Consider the following 17,467-nt stretch of genomic DNA (forward strand, 5'->3'; position numbering starts at 1 on the left):
TAACCTATGGCTGCAGTTAATCATTGTGTTGGCACTTTATTATTTTCCTCCATACAAACCTGGTCACTAGTCCATATCTGAGTAAACTACTGGCCTAGAGGGTTACCGAAACACACACACACACACACACACACACACACACACACACACACACACACACACACAGACACACACACACACACACACACACACACACACACACACACGCACACACACACACACACACACACACACACGCACACGCACACGCACACACACACAGACACACACACAGACACACACACACACACACACACACACACACACACACACACACACACACACACACACACACACACACACAACCACACACACTCTCTCAGAATATAGTGAGGAGGAGTGCAAACACACAGTAAGTGACTACATTAAGTTCCAGGACGTACAACGTACAATAAGTGCGTACAACGTACAATAAGTGTGTGGCAGTGTACCAGCAGTGTTGGGAAAGTTCACTTTCTACATGAACTAGTTCACATTCATGTAGAATGTGAACTAGTTCACATAGTACAAATTTTAAAATGAACTATCTCAGTTCAACGTTCATAATTCAACATTTTGAACTAAGTTCACAGTTCCAAAAAATTAACTAGTTCATAGTTCTTTTTTTCAATATGTTGCTGTGAGCTATTCGTTTTTTCCGGTATTTTGAACATAGAGCCCGCTTTGTGGTTTGTCTAGGATGAAATAGAGTGGTTGAATCAAGTATCGTAGCGAAATACAGTTTCTATCGTGTTTTATTGCACATTTAGCGTATTTTTGTAAATCCCATTGATTTCTGTTGGAAGGCTCATTGCTTGTTGCCGGAAACGTAAAGGCGGGGGGGTTCACGTTTGGTTGTAGTCTTTTTGCTCGGTTCAATCCCTACTGTTGAGACAGAGAACCGAGTGAAAGACTACAACCAAACGTAAACAGCCCCCTTTTCCGTTTCCGGCCAACAACCAATGAGGCATTCTAGTCCGCTGAGCTATGAGCCAGAGAATTAAAGGTCCCATGACATGAAAATCTCACTTTCTGAGGTTTTCTAACATAAATATGAGTTCCCCTAGCCTGCCTATGGTCCCCCAATGGCTAAAACTTGCGTTTGGTGTAAAACGAGCACTAGCTGTTCTGCTCGCCTTTGAAAAAACGGAGGCTCAAGTGCGCTGATTTGGAATGTCTGTATTCATGACGTCATCAGGAATCTCAGCTCCTCCCCTTACTCTGCCTGGCCCGCCCAGAGACGTTGGCCCACCAATGAGACTCGACCGTGCGGGCGCCACATGTGTGTGTGTGTGTGTGTGTGTGTGTGTGTGTGTGTGTGTGTGTGTGTGTGTGTGTGTGTGTGTGTGTGTGTGTGTGTGTGTAACTGAGTGTGTGTGTGTGTGTAAACTGTGCAAACTGTAACGCAAGTGTTTCTTGTCGGTTCTTTGACGTGTCTTGTATTTCCACAACGAGACTGTATTGGGGGTTATCTGAGCCATGGTTGAGAAGGAATTGGGGGAAAGGAACTTTGGCTTTGACTGGCTGAAGTACATGAACTGCGACATGCCGCCGGTTGCCGCGAGGCACCATCGCCCGGCAGCGGGCAGCCGGCAGCGGGCAGCCGGCAGCCGGCAGCCGGCAGCAGGCAGCGCCCGGTTCAGTCGACTTCAGGTTGATGTGAAAGTGGAAGAACCAGAGACGTCGCAGAACCCGACAAAGTCGTTTGTGATTCATACTATCGTCTGGAGGCGCACACAGCTTTTGGCCGTAATAATATGTATTATATGATATAGATTTCTATGTATTATGTGATATTATTTAGATATAGAGCTCCAGGATTGTAACGCAAGTGTTGTACACTTCCTTATTATTTGGATAACCGTTCTGCTTTTGGCGTTATGGCGCATAACACGTCGGACTCTCGTCTCTGGTATTTCTACAACGAGACTCGTATTGGGGGTTATCTCAGCCATGGTTGAGAAGGAATTGGGGGAAAGGAACTTTGGCTTTGACTGGCTGAAGTACATGAACTGCGACATGCCGCCGGTTGCCGCGAGGCACCATCGCCCGGCAGCGGGCAGCCGGCAGCAGGCAGCGCCCGGTTCAGTCGACTTCAGGTTGATGTGAAAGTGGAAGAACCAGAGAGGTCGCAGAACCCGACAAAGTCGTTTGTGATTCATTATATCGTCTGGAGGCGCACACAGCTTTTGGCCGTGATAATATGTATTAAATGATATAGATTTCTATGTATTATATGATATTATTTAGATATAGAGCTCCAGGACTGTAACGCAAGTGTTGTACACTTCCTTGTTATTTGGATAACCGTTCTGTCGGACTCTTGTCTCTGGTATTTCTGCAACGAGACTCGTATTGGGGGTTATCTCAGCCAAGGTTGAGAATGAATTGGGGGGAAGGAACTTTGGCTTTGACTCCCTCAAGAACATGAACCACGACATGGAGGAGAAAGGGATTGTTGGCGGCGAATGTCTCCCGCTTGAGCCCCACTGAGGGACCACCGCCGGAGGCGGAGGTGCCTAAGCGCTGCCAGGCAACGATCCCTTTCTCCTCCTTGTCGCGGTTCAGTCTACTTCACATTGATGAAGACGTTGAAGAACCAGGAACGTCGGAGAACCCAACGCGGTCGTTTGAGATTCATAATATCGGCTCACACAGCTTTTGGCCGTGATAATATATATTATATGATATAGATATCTACGTAGGCTATTTGATAATATTTAGATATAGAGCTCCAGGACTCCCGTGTGTTCTAGAATATTTACAGAATTTACAGATACATCCACTGTAAACAGAGCGCATGGTACCGTTGCTGCAAGCTGCTCAGGGCCACACCCCCACCCTCCTCCTTGACCCGCCTCGCTCCTCCTCATTTGCATTATAGCTACAGACACCAAAACAGCGCATTTGGGGGAAGCTCAATGTGCGACTGGCTCGGAGTGGCTGTAACTCTGCACCATGGCTGAATTTCGGGAACGTCTTTGAATACTGTGTTAGTTGCCCACTGATACCTACATTAAAGAAAACATAGAGTCATGAGACCATTAAAAAAATATGTATAGTAAAAAATTTGGGTAACCCTTCCTTTTACAGTCCCCTAATTACTAGGTATTTACCCGGTACATGCATGGTAAATCATAGTGTATTACTGGGTAATTGCCACTGGTAATAAGAAGGTAAATACAGAGGTAGTTACCCGGTAAATACATGGTAAATCATAGTGTATTACTGGGTAATTACCACTGGTAATAAGAAGGTAAATACAGAGGAATTATCCGGTAAATTATAGTGTATTACTGTGTAATTACCACTGGTAATAAGAAGGTAAATACAGAGGAATTAATGCTGAAGTACTAAGTAAAACCTCCACTATTACCCATCAACTCAACTAAGTAGCGTGTAGTTGTAACTGTTTTAGGTTGGTAATAAGTCAGATATTGTGTACTTCCTAGGAAATTAGGCAACCAATTCTTATAAACACCTATTATCCAAGGTTAATGTTCACTCTAAAAAGTCATTCAGGGCCTCAGTATATATCACAATAATAAAAAAGTATATTATCTTAATAAAATCTCTGAAAATCACAAAACTGATTATTTGAGTTGGACATATCAAAATAAATGCTTAAAAATCCAACAGTTAATTTTGCATCATATTTACATCTATTATTTAAGTTTATTTAAGAAAAGAAATTAGTATTTGACAAACAAATTATAATTTTAAGATATCCATAATATTTTAAGTAAATACCAGTCAGAATATTTGAGTATGGAGCACTCATACCAATCGGTTTCAAGAACTTTAATTATTACTCACTCTAATTCAATAGTCTTCATCTCTAACAACAACTTAAGAAATTGAGTAGTTTTTTAAGCAGAACGTCATGCCACAATTTGCGCGCAAAAACTGTGGAATCATGGGATATCTATACTACCCTGCTTTTTGCATGAAGCTAGCAACAGAACACTCTGAGACGCCGGGTGAAAATCACTTGGAGGACTCCATACGCCGGTAAGTAGAGCACTAGCAAATTGTAATTAAATTGCGACCCTGTCTTCCCGCACATAAACTTTATTGTTTGTTTTTCTATATAATGTCAGCACCATGCTGTTGTACATATGCTAACTTCGTTAACAGATTCCTAGCCACCAAACTGCTCAGCTAACATACAGTTTATACAGCTAACGTCACCAAAATGGGTGTAAAATGACTAATTTATTCGTATTTTAGCATTAACAGTAGGCCGAGGCTTTCCTGAACGTGTAGGTCTATCATTTATGTGACTTCTCTCCCACTCGCGAGGGAAACTGGTTTGTCTTCTTCCCTGCAGAAATGTTCCTCCTGTTTAACGTTGCAGTTAATGGGGCTTTGGAGCTAAGTCTGTAGCACGAAATTTGTGGTCATGGGAGACTTTTATGTTTTTATTGTTTAGATTTGTTCTCTGCTCCTACACGCTGGCGTCATTAGTGTGGATGCCTGAGAGCATTCAACTTGTACAATTATTTTACCGTTTTAAACTATCACAGCTTAAAGTTGAGCAGGTTTTTACTCCAAATCTGCGTTTAACATTGGTGTGTATTGCGCCTGCAACGGCTGAAAAGGCGCGAGTGAAAGGCACGCCGTACCATAGGAAAACAATGATTTTGCTAGCGACGCTTTTGCCTTCAGTGTGCAGTGGTGAAACGGAGTGTGTCCACGGTTCGGTTCAGATAACCGTTTTGGGCCTCGGTTTCGGATACGGTTCGGATTAGGATCATGTCCGTGATAGTAAAAAGGCGGACTTTTTTTTGACGGAGGGTTTGGGGGAGAAACACAAAAATGAATGAGACCCACAGGCTATTTGCAATGTGTTAATTGACTGTAATCAGACAACTTGCAAGGCTTTTTTGTGCAATAAATGTTCCCCTAAATGCATTTGAAAACATGGTGCACTGAGTGTAACATGTAAGGGATAACGGCCGACGAGGCTTAGAACTCTGGCGACGAGCGCAGCATGAAGCGGGAAAAGTCTCATTGGCTCGGGCAGCACTGGAGAGAATGCATTCCGCTGGGTCCTAAACACACTTTTGTATCGGACGTAGGCTACAGTAGGCAAAATACGCTACATAAGGCAATGCCTTCATGAAACCGAAATCCGCGGATCTCCAGAATGCTCCGAACTGTGGTAAACGAACCGAACGGATTCGGATACAATTCGAATCCGCTGCAGGCTACTGTGCACGGCCCCCTACACGATCAGGGAAGCCTCGTGCTACTGGTGGTTACAACGGTTTGGCCGTAAATCTACTTTCTCTGTCGGGAGGTTTCTGCCATTAATTAATGCATCATTTTGATAGATCTGTCTTATAAAACATTTAATGTACATTAATGGAAATGGTATTAAATCAGTCTTTTTGCTCCGTATTGTAACACTGTTTTTGTATCATCCTTTTTAAGGTGTGCCTCATGAGATGGCAATGCAAACTCTGCACATTTGAGGATTCTTCAAGAGGGGAGCTTCTCAAGCATTATCGCGTCAAGCACGGTACTTTTGGTCGTGGCTATTCTGTACCCTGTCTTCATTTAAGCTGTCCTTGCTCCTTCAAGACTTGGGGTGGCCTGCGTACACACTTGTCTAGATCCCACAATTCACAGGAAACTGAAGAGTGTGAAGGTGTGCAATCTTTCAGATGTCAAATTTGCAACTCATTTTATCCTAGTACAAAAGACTATTTTCAGCATATTAATTCCCACTTGAAAAGACATGAAACCATAGAATGTGCTTTTAACGGATGTGATTTCAAGACAAACATATATGGGACTTATGCAACACACAGAAGTAGAAAAAACAAGTCCCATTCATTGAAAGACTTTAAGACTGATGTGATCGCAGAGCATCCTGTTGCTACTGAGAACGAAATTGACTTTCCAGTGTTGGAATCATATTGTCATGTGGATAGTGATACCACCTTAGAGTTGGCTTGTGAAAGGGACACTAAAGGTGAAATTGTGAAAAATGTCGGTTCTCTCTTGTTAAAATTGGAAAGCATCTATAATGTCTCTGGCAAATGTGTTGATGACTTAGTGGAACAGCTTCAGTTTATCTGCGAATCATCCACTCAGTACATTCCAAAGTTAGTGAGTGATATTTTTACAAAGAATAACTGTGCTGTTGATGAAGCTATTGTTAGTGAATTAGTAGACAAACTCTATCACTCCAATCCTTTTACTGCAGCCTTGGGTCCTGATGGTCCCTTTTCTTCTAAATTTAAGATGGTAAAGTATTATAAGGACAACTTCAGTGTAATTGAGCCAGTAGAGTATATTTTGGATCCAGAGAAGAATTTTAGCTTTCAATATGTGCCTGTTCTTCAATCCTTACTGCAATTGTTGAAAAATGAAGACATTGTAAACAGGTTATTGACTAAACAGACTACTTCAGACGACTCACGGTTTGCATCCTTCCGTGATGGTAAATAATTCAAGCTAAATGAATTTCATGCTAATGAGGAGTTCAGTATTTCCCTTATACTGTATGCAGATGATTTTGAAATCTGCAATCCCCTTGGAACTTCACGGAAAAAACATAAAGTCACAGCAGTTTACTGGGCACTAGCCAATACACCACCTGAACTGAGATCACAGTTAACATCAATTCATTTAGCTCTCCTTTGTAAAGCAAATCATATAAAACATTTTGGCTATGAAACTGTTCTTGAGCCTCTTTTGAAGGATCTCATAACATTGGAGAGAGAAGGAGTTTTTTTGCCTCAGGTTGGCAAAAATATCAGAGGTACTGTTTTTTGCGTTTCAGCAGACAATCTTGGTGCGCATTCTTTAAGTGGACTTGTAGAAAACTTTAGTGGACATTATATCTGTAGGTTTTGTATTGGCGACCGTTCTGACTATCAGCAAAAAGAAGTACATTAAGGAGCTTTTCCATTAAGAACAAAAGAGAACTATGATTTACATGTTCAGTCTGTAAAGATAAATCCTGCTTTGGTACACTGTTGTGGTGTGAAGAAAAGTTGTCCCATCACAGAGAAATTAAGTCATTTCCATTTTGTAACCGGGTACCCACCAGACCTTCTACATGACCTTTTTGAAGGAATAATTCCTTTGGAACTGGCACTGTGTCTTAATGTGTGCATCCACAAGAAGTACTTCACCTTGACAGAACTTAACAAGTCCATCACACAATTTCCATACAAATTTACTGATAAAACGGATCACCCCGGACCTATCCCAGTGAATTTTGCCTCTCGTAAAAGTATTGGTGGGAACGCCAGTGAAAACTGGACATTGTTAAGATTATTATCATTTATTATTGGTGCAACTGTACCACTGAATGATCCAGCATGGCACGTTCTTATGATTTTAAAAGATTTAACTGAGCTTGTAGTAGCCCCCATTCATACTGAGGAAAGTCTTTGCTACCTAGACACGCTGATATCAGAACATCGTCACAGGCTGTTGGAAGTTTTCCCAGATCAAAAATTGATTCCAAAGCACCATTTTTTGGAGCATTATCCTGATTTGATAAGAGGGTATGGTCCTTTGGTTAGCCTCTGGACTATGCGATTTGAGGCTAAACATAGCTTCTTTAAGCAAGTTATTAGACACACAAAGAGCTTCAGAAATGTATTGATGTCACTTGCCTCAAAGCACCAAATGATGATGGCATACATTTCACAAGGAAATGCTTTGAAACCTGCAGTGTGTGTCACAAAAATATCATCTCTTCCATTAGACATACTTGATACAGGAATACAGCAGTCTTTCAAGGCAGTTTATCCAACACAAACCTCTGTGAATTTGACCAATGTGGCCATACTCCATGGAACTAAATATGCTGCTGGGATGGTTTTGCCTTATGGGTCAACTGGTGGTATATCTGATTTTGTTATGATTTCACAGATTGTTATTGTCGATGGCAGTGTCAGTTTCATTGTGAAAATGCTTAACAGCTGGTATGATGAACATTTTAGGGCATTTATGTTAGACCACTCTGGGAAAATGACCCTGGTACAGCAGAGTGAACTTGGGGACACATATCCCTTGACAGCATATTTTGTGGAAGGAAAACTCATGGTGACATTGAAACGTCACATTATTTGCCAGTGTTAGGTGATGAGTTTGACTCTTTAATGTCTAACACCTTACTTCCTTCCTTCAGAGAAATTTCTTTCTCTTTCTGTCAAGATGGATTTCGTTGCATTGAAGGTTATTATAGAACACCGGAGTGAGAAGCTTACACTGTCCTCAGGAATACCCAGCACTGTAGAACAGTTACATGAGACAGTAAAGGAGACATTTGGACTCATTGAGGATTTTACCCTGCATTACCTGGATGAGGACTTTGGTGATTACTTCACTCTGCATTCTACCAACCAGATTAAACACAAGGGGACAATCAAAGTGGTGATGATTCCATCGGTAGTTCTTACATTGACTGCTTTGACTGAAAACCAGACAGATATAATGAATGACAGTTTAAGCTCTGCTACTGATGCAACGCCAGATTCCCAGACAGATGCCTCATCAGTGTCTTCACAAGACATCCTATCCCCACGTAGAAGCCCTCAGACGACAACATGGCCAAATCAAATCATCATTCCACTTTTCTCTGTGGCAACAGAGACAGTACGGATGAATGCCAATGAAGAGTTTGTCAAAGATCGTACTGTGCTGAACAATTCTCGGATCCGATCTGAAATCATGGAAAAATTAGCTGACTACATGTACAGCTACACACCCTACCCCACAGGCCTTCAGCTAGGTGAGGTGGCAGAGGCTTTAGTCAGAAAGCATCCATGCCTGACAGAGCTAGGCAGTCGTAATGGCTGGCTTGGATGGATGTACAGTCTTAAATACAAGATGGGAAATTACAGGTCGAAGCTCCGAAGCCTTGGATTTCCTGAGGTTGTCTGCAACTCACTTAAGAACAAGCACCCGGATGACAGGTCTGCTGCAAAGAATATAAAGAAAGCACGGAAAGGAGAAGTGGTGTTTCTCCCACACTATCCTGCGGGAGACAGTAAGGAACAACAAGAGCTGGACCGAAACCAACTAATCACTGAATCAAAGAAGAGAGAGAGCACAGTCGTCAAGGACTTGATGTGCAGAACCTTTGCACATAGGAGACATGAGGTTGTCACCCTACAGATGAGCATCAGTGACATCAAGGACAGATGGCCCGCCTTGTTTGATGTCTCGCAAGTGAGTAATTGGAATTGTTGTTACAGAGTGGTCAACACATATTGTGGACTGAACCTGCATGTTTCACAGTTACACACTCATTAGTTAGACCTGTGTCATCTAATGCAATCAAATACAACAGCTCTGCCACATATACATTTTCAGTTTTTGTTGACATTGTCAGAAAAGTGATTATTATACTTTGTTTATTATTGAGGTTGTAGTGGGTGGTGCTGGAGTGCAATACATTGAAAAGTGTTCCTAATATTTTGTCCCCCTCAACGTATGTTAATGGATGGACAAAAGTATAAGGACACCGCTCAATATTATGCACTCCAATAAACATCATCCACAATGTCCTCAATGATAAACAAAGTATAATAACCACCTTTTTGACAATCTCAACAAAAACTGAAAATGTATGTGTGGCAGAGCTGTTGTATTTGATTGCATTAGATTGCACAGGTGTACCTAATCAAGTGGTTGGTGACTGTACATCCTATTAAAAATGATAATGGAACAGTCTTGCATCCTATTCATCTCAGTATGGACTTACGTGTTTGCTGAATGACAACAGATGAGTCACCAGTTCTTTTTTTTCTTTTCTCATCTCTCTCTTTCAGGTTAGCGCAGAGTTTCAGAGGATCACCACACTGAATCTTGAGCCAAAATTCATGGCAATGTTGGACTTCTATACACCTAAACTGCTGTCCTTGTTTCAAACGAAGAAAGGTGCTGCAGGAGAGAGACATCGGGCACAAATGAGTGTTCTACTTAAGGTATTAAACCTGTCTCATTCACGTTTCTCTCCTTTAAGCTAATTACCATCAATAATTACATATTCATATCCTAATATTTGTGTTTCTGGGTCTTTCACATAACCTACTAGTTATTACCATTGTATATGTCTGGTTATTACGGCCTTCCAATTTCTTGAAATGGTATCTCCCTTACGTTCCACCTTCTTGCGCGAGCTGACGGGTGGCGCCACGAGCAATATAAAAAAAAAAAGCGCTGCGTAGCGGTTATCAATGAAGTACCACATTGTGTGGGGAATAGGTATTTTGGCGACCCCTGCTGCAGGCGCACACCTGCTCGCTGAGAAGGCGCCGTGTATAGACGGAATGAAACCTCCACTGAAGTCCGTAGGCTGACGCCCCCCCCCCCCCCCTCCCGGTCAACAATCTTGCCCGGGGCGCAATTGGACCTAGGATCGCCACTGTCTGCAGCCATGCCTAAACGTAAATGTAAGTTCACGGACGGACTAAAGAAAAAATACCCATGTTTTCGCCCCCACCCCCCCCCCCCCCCCCCCCCCCCCCCCCCCCCCCCCCCCCGCGACGAAGTGTCCTCTTTTTCACAAACTCAAATCTGGTCACCCTAGATAACTTATCTTTATCCCCACCGACTCTCTCTTATGCCTTCTCCTATCCTCAAGCCTTCATTAACAGTTCTTGCTTTTTCTTCCTTAGTTTTCTGTCCCTCAATCTCTCACATCCTCTGCACACCATTTTACATGTTTTGGTTTATTCTTACATCACTACACTCCAACTCCAGTTCAATTTTTCTAACGTAAATTCTATTGAAAGCTTTGACTCAAGTCAAGTTTGCCTCTGCTTGAATGTGTAGTTTTGCATTGTATTAACATTTTGAGGCTTTCTGTTCTGCAGAGTGGAATCCCCATTCAACAGACCCGTGAGGTTGTCATCCGATGTCTCATCAATCATTTGGGAGAAGATGCCAGTGCCTTGTTCAAGGACTTTGAGGTTAGTATAATACTTAATTGTTTTCATGATTTTTCACAACGTAATCATGGGTGACCATAGAGTTCTTGCAGTACGTTTGTTTTTTCCTTACCGCACACAAAGAAGAAGCAGCTTTCATAGTGTAAACCAGCTGTGGACATCAGATACTGTACGAGTCAATTTTGTTTGGAGAGAGAAATTAATTATATGGAAGCATTAATTAGTTATTTTGTCTGTGAGATCAAAATCAAATTTGGGACCACCACAGTAGTATTGTTTAGTTTGTCCACTTTATGTCCTGCTATGCTCTTATGTTGGTAGGTGGTATTTGTCTTGCGACATGCAGGTTGAGAGTGAGTTCTAAACTCAAGTTATCTTTACAATGTCTGCAGGATGCTGCTGATGGATCTGCCAGTGTTCAAGAGGAGTTGGCAGAAGAGGTCATGAAGATTTACCTGCTGCGGAAACAAGATGGGTCATCGGATGTTGGGATTGTCATTGAGGGCAACACTGTCCTCAGCAGTCTTGGAGATGTTAGCAGGGCCTGCTGCTATCTCTTGGGACTGATGTACGTGTTAAATCTGCAATACCCCAAGAACCTCAAACATAGTTTTGAGGTATTCCAGAAAGTACTGCTGGAGCTGGATTCTGGAAACCTTTCCAACAAGGTTCAGAGACTAAAGAATTACCTCTGTATGTAGCGACTGGCTACTGTTCAGCAAGATGCTCTCTTAGTGAGGGATTTTTTCATTGGCAAGTCTGAAGTTTAGCTGATGTACTGTTGTCTTAATGTTTACATAAGACTTAAGGTTTCCATTCATAGTGAAATTGCATGTTGGACTGTTCTTGTTTTCTGATGTGGAACTTTAATGTGAAATATCACTGTTTTTGGTGCATTTCTGGAGGATGCAAAATGTTGTCCTTGGTGCATTTTAGACATGCTTAATGTCATTCTTCTGTTCAGACCAACCAGACCAGTCACACCCCCTGAGGGACTCATTATGGCTCCTGGTCACCGCCTGGTAGAGAGTTCAGTTAAAGCAACAAAAAGAAAACAGAGATACATATGGAGGATGTAGCTATTTGTCTTTAGACCCAGGAAGTGAAACATAAAGACAAGAAAGACTAGTATAAGTATATTCATGTAAAGATGCTTTAAAAGAGTTTTGATTGGTTTGGCAATGCACTTTGACTGTTGGAACTTGCAACTCAATTAGCTGAATGTAATTATAGTTATTGTATAACATGGTAGACATTTATTCATTCTTGGTGCATTCAGCCTGATGCTCACATGGACACTGTCACATGCTCAGATGTGACAGTAAAACCATGTTAAAAGAAACTAGATAATATACCATGAGTTGTAATGCCAGTTGAGATTTCCTGGTTGAGACCCCTTATTAAGAGTTCAACTGTTTTTATAGCATGGACATTTTAACATGTCATTTGCAAAGATAAACTGTTGGATTTAAACTTCATGGACATTTTAACATGTCATTTGCAAAGATAAACTGTTGGATTTAAACTTGATTAGATTAGATTAGATTCAACTGAGGGGGTCTCAACCTGGAAATCTCAACTGGCATTACAACTCATGGTATATTATCTAGTTTCTTTTAACATGGTTTATTCTCGCCAGTGAGCATGTGACAGTGTCCATGTGAGCATCACGCTGAATGAACCAAGAATTAATAAATGTCTACCATGTTATACAATAACTATAATTACATTCAGCTAATTGAGTTTGGATTTAAACTTGATGATTTATAATTGTCAAAACAGACAAATAAATGTTTACTTAAAAATGTTGATGTGTGTAGAATTGCTTTGTTTATTATTTTGTTTAATATATTGACTTGAAGTACTCATATAGATTAAAGAGTAAATACTTAAAAAATAAGTTAATGTTACATATTTATTCTGGTATTTGATAGTCCAGTATGAATTACATTATGTTAAAAAAATTAAGTAAATGTAGCAGATTTGTTTTGTTAAATAATAATCAAATTTTCAGTTGCATCTACCTAACATTTTAATTATATCTACTCATTGTTTTGAGTGGTTTGAACTTAGGGTTACTATTGCATAGACTTAAAATTTTAATTATATCAACTCAATTTTTTTATTTCATGGTACTCAATGTAGTTGTTCAGATCTGCTAATATTTTATAAGTACATTTACTTAATCCATAAAGTAAATCTAAATGATTTCACAGATTTCCAATTTACTCAATATTTTAAGTGTAAAAATGTTACACAGATTAAATTGAGTAGAGCATAGTTACATTTTTTAGAGTGTAGGCTACCTGTCTTTGTTTCCCCTTCCACTCTTCTGCCCCAGCCAAACAGCCCAAAAAAGAGTTTTGTTCAAATTTGGGGTGGGGGGTCTTGTAATAAAAGCTTTTTTTATTGTAACACTTGGTTCAAATCCTATTTCTTACACATGCAGCCATTTGGACACCATTCTATGATAGCTGATAACCAAGGTACACACTGTAATACTATAATCAAGAGGACATACAGGCAGTTCAAATAAAAAGAGAGAACTTTATTGATCTGGAAACTTCATAAATATGTAAGATTGCTCCATATAATACCATAGTAACATAGTAAACGTATGTAGGCCTAAACAATTCAGTTCAATGTTATTGCTTAAGAAACAGATTCCTTCCAACTAACTATTTACGAAAAATGCAATCAATAATTTATATAAAAGTAAATGTTTACATATCGACCAGCAACGAAGTTGGAGTAGCCTACCCAAATAATGAATTGTAATACACCAACATTGTCAACTGTCATACATAGCTAACCATAACCCTGTCATACATAGCTAAACAAGCAAATGAAAATGAAATACCTACCAACGCAACTGAAATGTTAATATTAGACAATTAGCAATATTATGAAATTTACGCAGGTCTCCCATAATCATTCAGGTAATCAATACGTCCGTGCCTGTTACAGCTATTTCAATGATATGTGTGTTATATATCCGTGTTCAACGCCATTCATGTTAAGTAAAAGGACAAATCTCAGACTTTGGAAGTTAATGGAGTTAATGGAAGTTTAAAATGGCACAGAGCTCATGCTAGAAAATAAATCATTTGGCAAAAGTGTGTCTCAGCAGACGCTTTTATCCAAAGCGACTTACATCGGTAAATACACACATTGACACCCTGACGTCAGAGTCAACCATGCAAGGCGACAGTCAGCTGTCAAGAGCAAAGTGACAGGGACACAACAACACTGAGCTAGGAGGAGCTGGGGATTGAACTAGCACCCTACCGGTTACAAGTCAACTGCTCTACCTCCTGAGCTAAGCCGACCCACACTGTATGATAACTGAGAAGGAGTTATTGATTTAATAGCCATTAAAGTCGAACTCTCCCGCCAATACTGAACCCATATTTCGAAGCAGTAGCCTGAGGCGAAGCCTCGAACGTCACACCCTACGTCATTTCGCCAACGTGAATCCTACTCGAAGCGGAGCTTCGCTGGGGGAGGAGCCGACATACTCGACACACGCCCCGATGCCTCGACGCAAAACGTAACCTCTAGTGTTGACTAGTCGGCGCCAATAGGGGATTATCACGCTGATACGTAGTACTTCCGCATTCGGTGTTTATTGTGCACTGTGACATCCGGTGAATCACTCATCACTCTGGCGAACTGATGATGGAGGACAGGCAGTTCACTTTCACGACATCCCTGGTAAATGTACCCAAAGTCACGTTTTCTGAAGTTCACAGACTTACCGAACAACACTCCATAACAGCCCGCTCCAAACTGGACCAGGGATTGTTTATTTTTCGAGAAATATATCGACTACGAATGCGAGTGTCTGCTAGCTAGCTTACGCTAGGTAGGTTGGCTTATGCTAACGTCGGTTTGGCGTCAGCTCAGTCTGGAGGGATGAAATGATAAGAGATGAAAAATAATGTAGACTTGTACTTCTTTGGTACATATATGAATGTGTATCTTCAGCAGAAAGTGAAATGAATGTGAAATTAACTGAATGAATAAAGGAACTGAAAGAATAAAAGGATTTAATTCATTCCCTTTTTCTGGGGACATCATTTACTACATTATATATTAACATTATTTTGAATACTTTCAGGATGGACTGACTGGACTTTAAAATTGATTATAGATGACAGACTTCTCATTCAATTACATACATGTCATTCAATATATACAATGTTTTCAGTGTACAAAATTACAGCTCCGGAAAAAATGAAGGGACCACTCCAAATGTTCAGTGCCTCTCGTTTTAATATTTATATATTATATTTAATATTTATAGGTACATGTTTGAGTAGAAACACAGGGATGTAGCCTTTTAAATCAAGTGGTCCCTGGAAGTTGGTCATCACACAGCAGACGGTCCACAGCTGATTGACTGTCGCAGACAAGGTGAAAGGACAGTGTGTTCCCAGATGCGGTATTCCTTGACTCTGCCTATTGCTCTTTCTACGAGGATTCGAAGTCGAGCGATTGCTTGTGTTTTCAGAGCATCCTCTTCAGTGAACTGCGCAGTGGTTAGAGATAAATTAATTAGTAATATTATTGTGAGTGCTTCTGTCCATCTTAAACATTTGTCTGCATATCTTAATGGTCACATTTGGGTCAAAGTTTTAATTTGAAATGTTCATTCCTTTCATGCTTACCTGTCATCTTGAAGGGTGGTATAATCAGCGTTGCCCCACGATCAGCTAGTGGCTTCTCGATGGTGAAACCCTTGTCTGCCATGCAGCCATCTCCTGGCTCCAGTAAATCCAGCAGTCCACTTCGTTCAGTCAGCTCTGGGTCGGAGATGGAGCCGGTGAAGAGACTTGACACCAAAGTCACAGCACTACAAGGGGCAATCCCAATCAAGGCCTTAAAGGTTGTTGTGTTCTTGTAAGATGATGTTCGGGTAATCATCGACTGCACCTCGGTGCAGTCGATGATTACCCGAACATCTGGACTGTACTGCACAAATTAGCTTGGCATGGTGTTCTTGACTTGCTGTTTACTCATCCAGATGGGGAGGGAGCCAAGGAACAGGTAACGGTAGTTGGCCCACGGTATAACAACATGGGAGACAGTGGACACACTGACCTGAAACATGTCAGCCAGCACCTTCTCTTGCAGGCCTGCAGCAACCCGGCGGCAGAAGAGAAAAAACTCAACCAGTTGCAGTCTACACGTTGGACTGGGAGAAATGGGTTCAAATGTTTGTTTCTTTTTCTGAGCTTTCGACCAATAAACCAACATGGAGGCAGATGGTTGAATAACCTCCCAGAAGTCACAAAAAACATCTCTTGACGTGAATCTGGTGTAAAAAAGGATGTCCGCGTCTGAGACACAGAATCTGTGAAAAGGCACTTGAACCACTTTCAGCTGTGACAGCTCTCATCAGCTCCTTGACTGTTTCTTCCAATTGCTGTATGTGTACAGCAGCAGCATCCAGTGCACCTGTATGAGATGAGGAAAAAAAATTAAAACATCTAACCCAGATTTTGGCTGTGACTTGCATATTGGAAGCAGTTTGGACCTCTAAAGAAATTGCTTTTTGTAGCTCAATATTGCTTTTAAATTTTGCTTTTTATAGCTCAATATTCACCTTTACAATTAAGTAAGATATAAAATGCAACATTTGTACTTCTGATGAAGCTTTTCACATTGTGGTTTGGTCAAATGCTGGGACATTAATAAGACAAAACATTTTGTGCCCGAGTTCTGAAAAGTTGACCTACCTCCTCGGTATAACCTACTAAGAGCCCATTCTGTGATTAAACCATAGGTAGTACATCCTGTCAGGTAGGTGGTTTAAGAACAGTATGGGGTAATAGTAAGCCAATATTTCAGAACACTAACAAACACTGACAAACCTGGTTTAGGAGCAGAACCAAAATCATGTTCTGTCATCACCACCGAAGCTGAGATCTCCTCCATCGGCTCTTATTCACAGGGCAGCGGTTGCTCCAGAGGAAGGGATGGGTGAACGTCTTGGCCTAAGCGAGTTGATGCTCTTTTATAAAAAGACCCCCTTCTAGGCAGTCCCCAGTTGTTCCACTGGAAAAGGGAGGGTACAGACCCGATTTTCAGTCGCTTGGTGTGACCCCGGTTGGTTGCTAGCTGTAGCGTTTGTAGTCTGATTCACTAGTGCCGGCTACAAACAAACGTGCTACCTTGTTTTATTTTAAAGTTTGGCCCTTCATCCCGGCGAACCGCTTGAATCCACTTCTTCCTTAGACTCACTTCAGTCGGGAATCCATGAAAACTTAAGTAGGGTTGGTGTTGTTTGTTAGATGCACAAAGTGGAACAGAGCAGTGACATCTAGCCTTTGTTTCAGCCATGGTGGAAGTGCGCCGGAAGTTTTCATGCACAACCAAGACAAATCCCGCCACCGGAACCAGGAAGCGTGATAATCCCCTATTCACTAACCAACGTTAAGTAACTCTTATTAACTCAGCAAAGGGATGTTAGCCGTCGATATTTTCCCCAGATGTTCTAATTATGTTTCATTGTTAGACGTTTG

At 41.2% G+C, this 17,467-nt stretch overlaps 1 protein-coding gene across 2 annotated transcripts; it reads left to right on the forward strand.

Annotated features, from left to right (window-relative positions):
* Positions 1–6,281: 6,281 nt before the first annotated feature.
* LOC130378345 (uncharacterized) lies at positions 6,282–12,740 on the forward strand. 2 transcript variants are annotated; one of them, XM_056585124.1, is made up of 4 exons: positions 6,282–9,216; positions 9,819–9,974; positions 10,866–10,961; positions 11,333–12,740. In XM_056585124.1, exons 1-4 carry the CDS (start codon positions 8,200–8,202, stop codon positions 11,639–11,641), a joined length of 1,578 nt encoding a protein of 525 aa, XP_056441099.1. In that variant the 5' UTR covers positions 6,282–8,199; the 3' UTR covers positions 11,642–12,740. The 2 variants fall into 2 exon arrangements, with proteins under 2 accessions (XP_056441099.1, XP_056441100.1); XM_056585125.1 differs by having other exon boundaries at positions 6,282–9,974.
* The last annotated feature ends 4,727 nt before the right edge of the window (positions 12,741–17,467 follow it).

Source organism: Gadus chalcogrammus, unplaced genomic scaffold (genome assembly GCF_026213295.1).
Source record: "Gadus chalcogrammus isolate NIFS_2021 unplaced genomic scaffold, NIFS_Gcha_1.0 GACHA072, whole genome shotgun sequence".
Lineage (NCBI taxonomy): Eukaryota > Metazoa > Chordata > Actinopteri > Gadiformes > Gadidae > Gadus > Gadus chalcogrammus.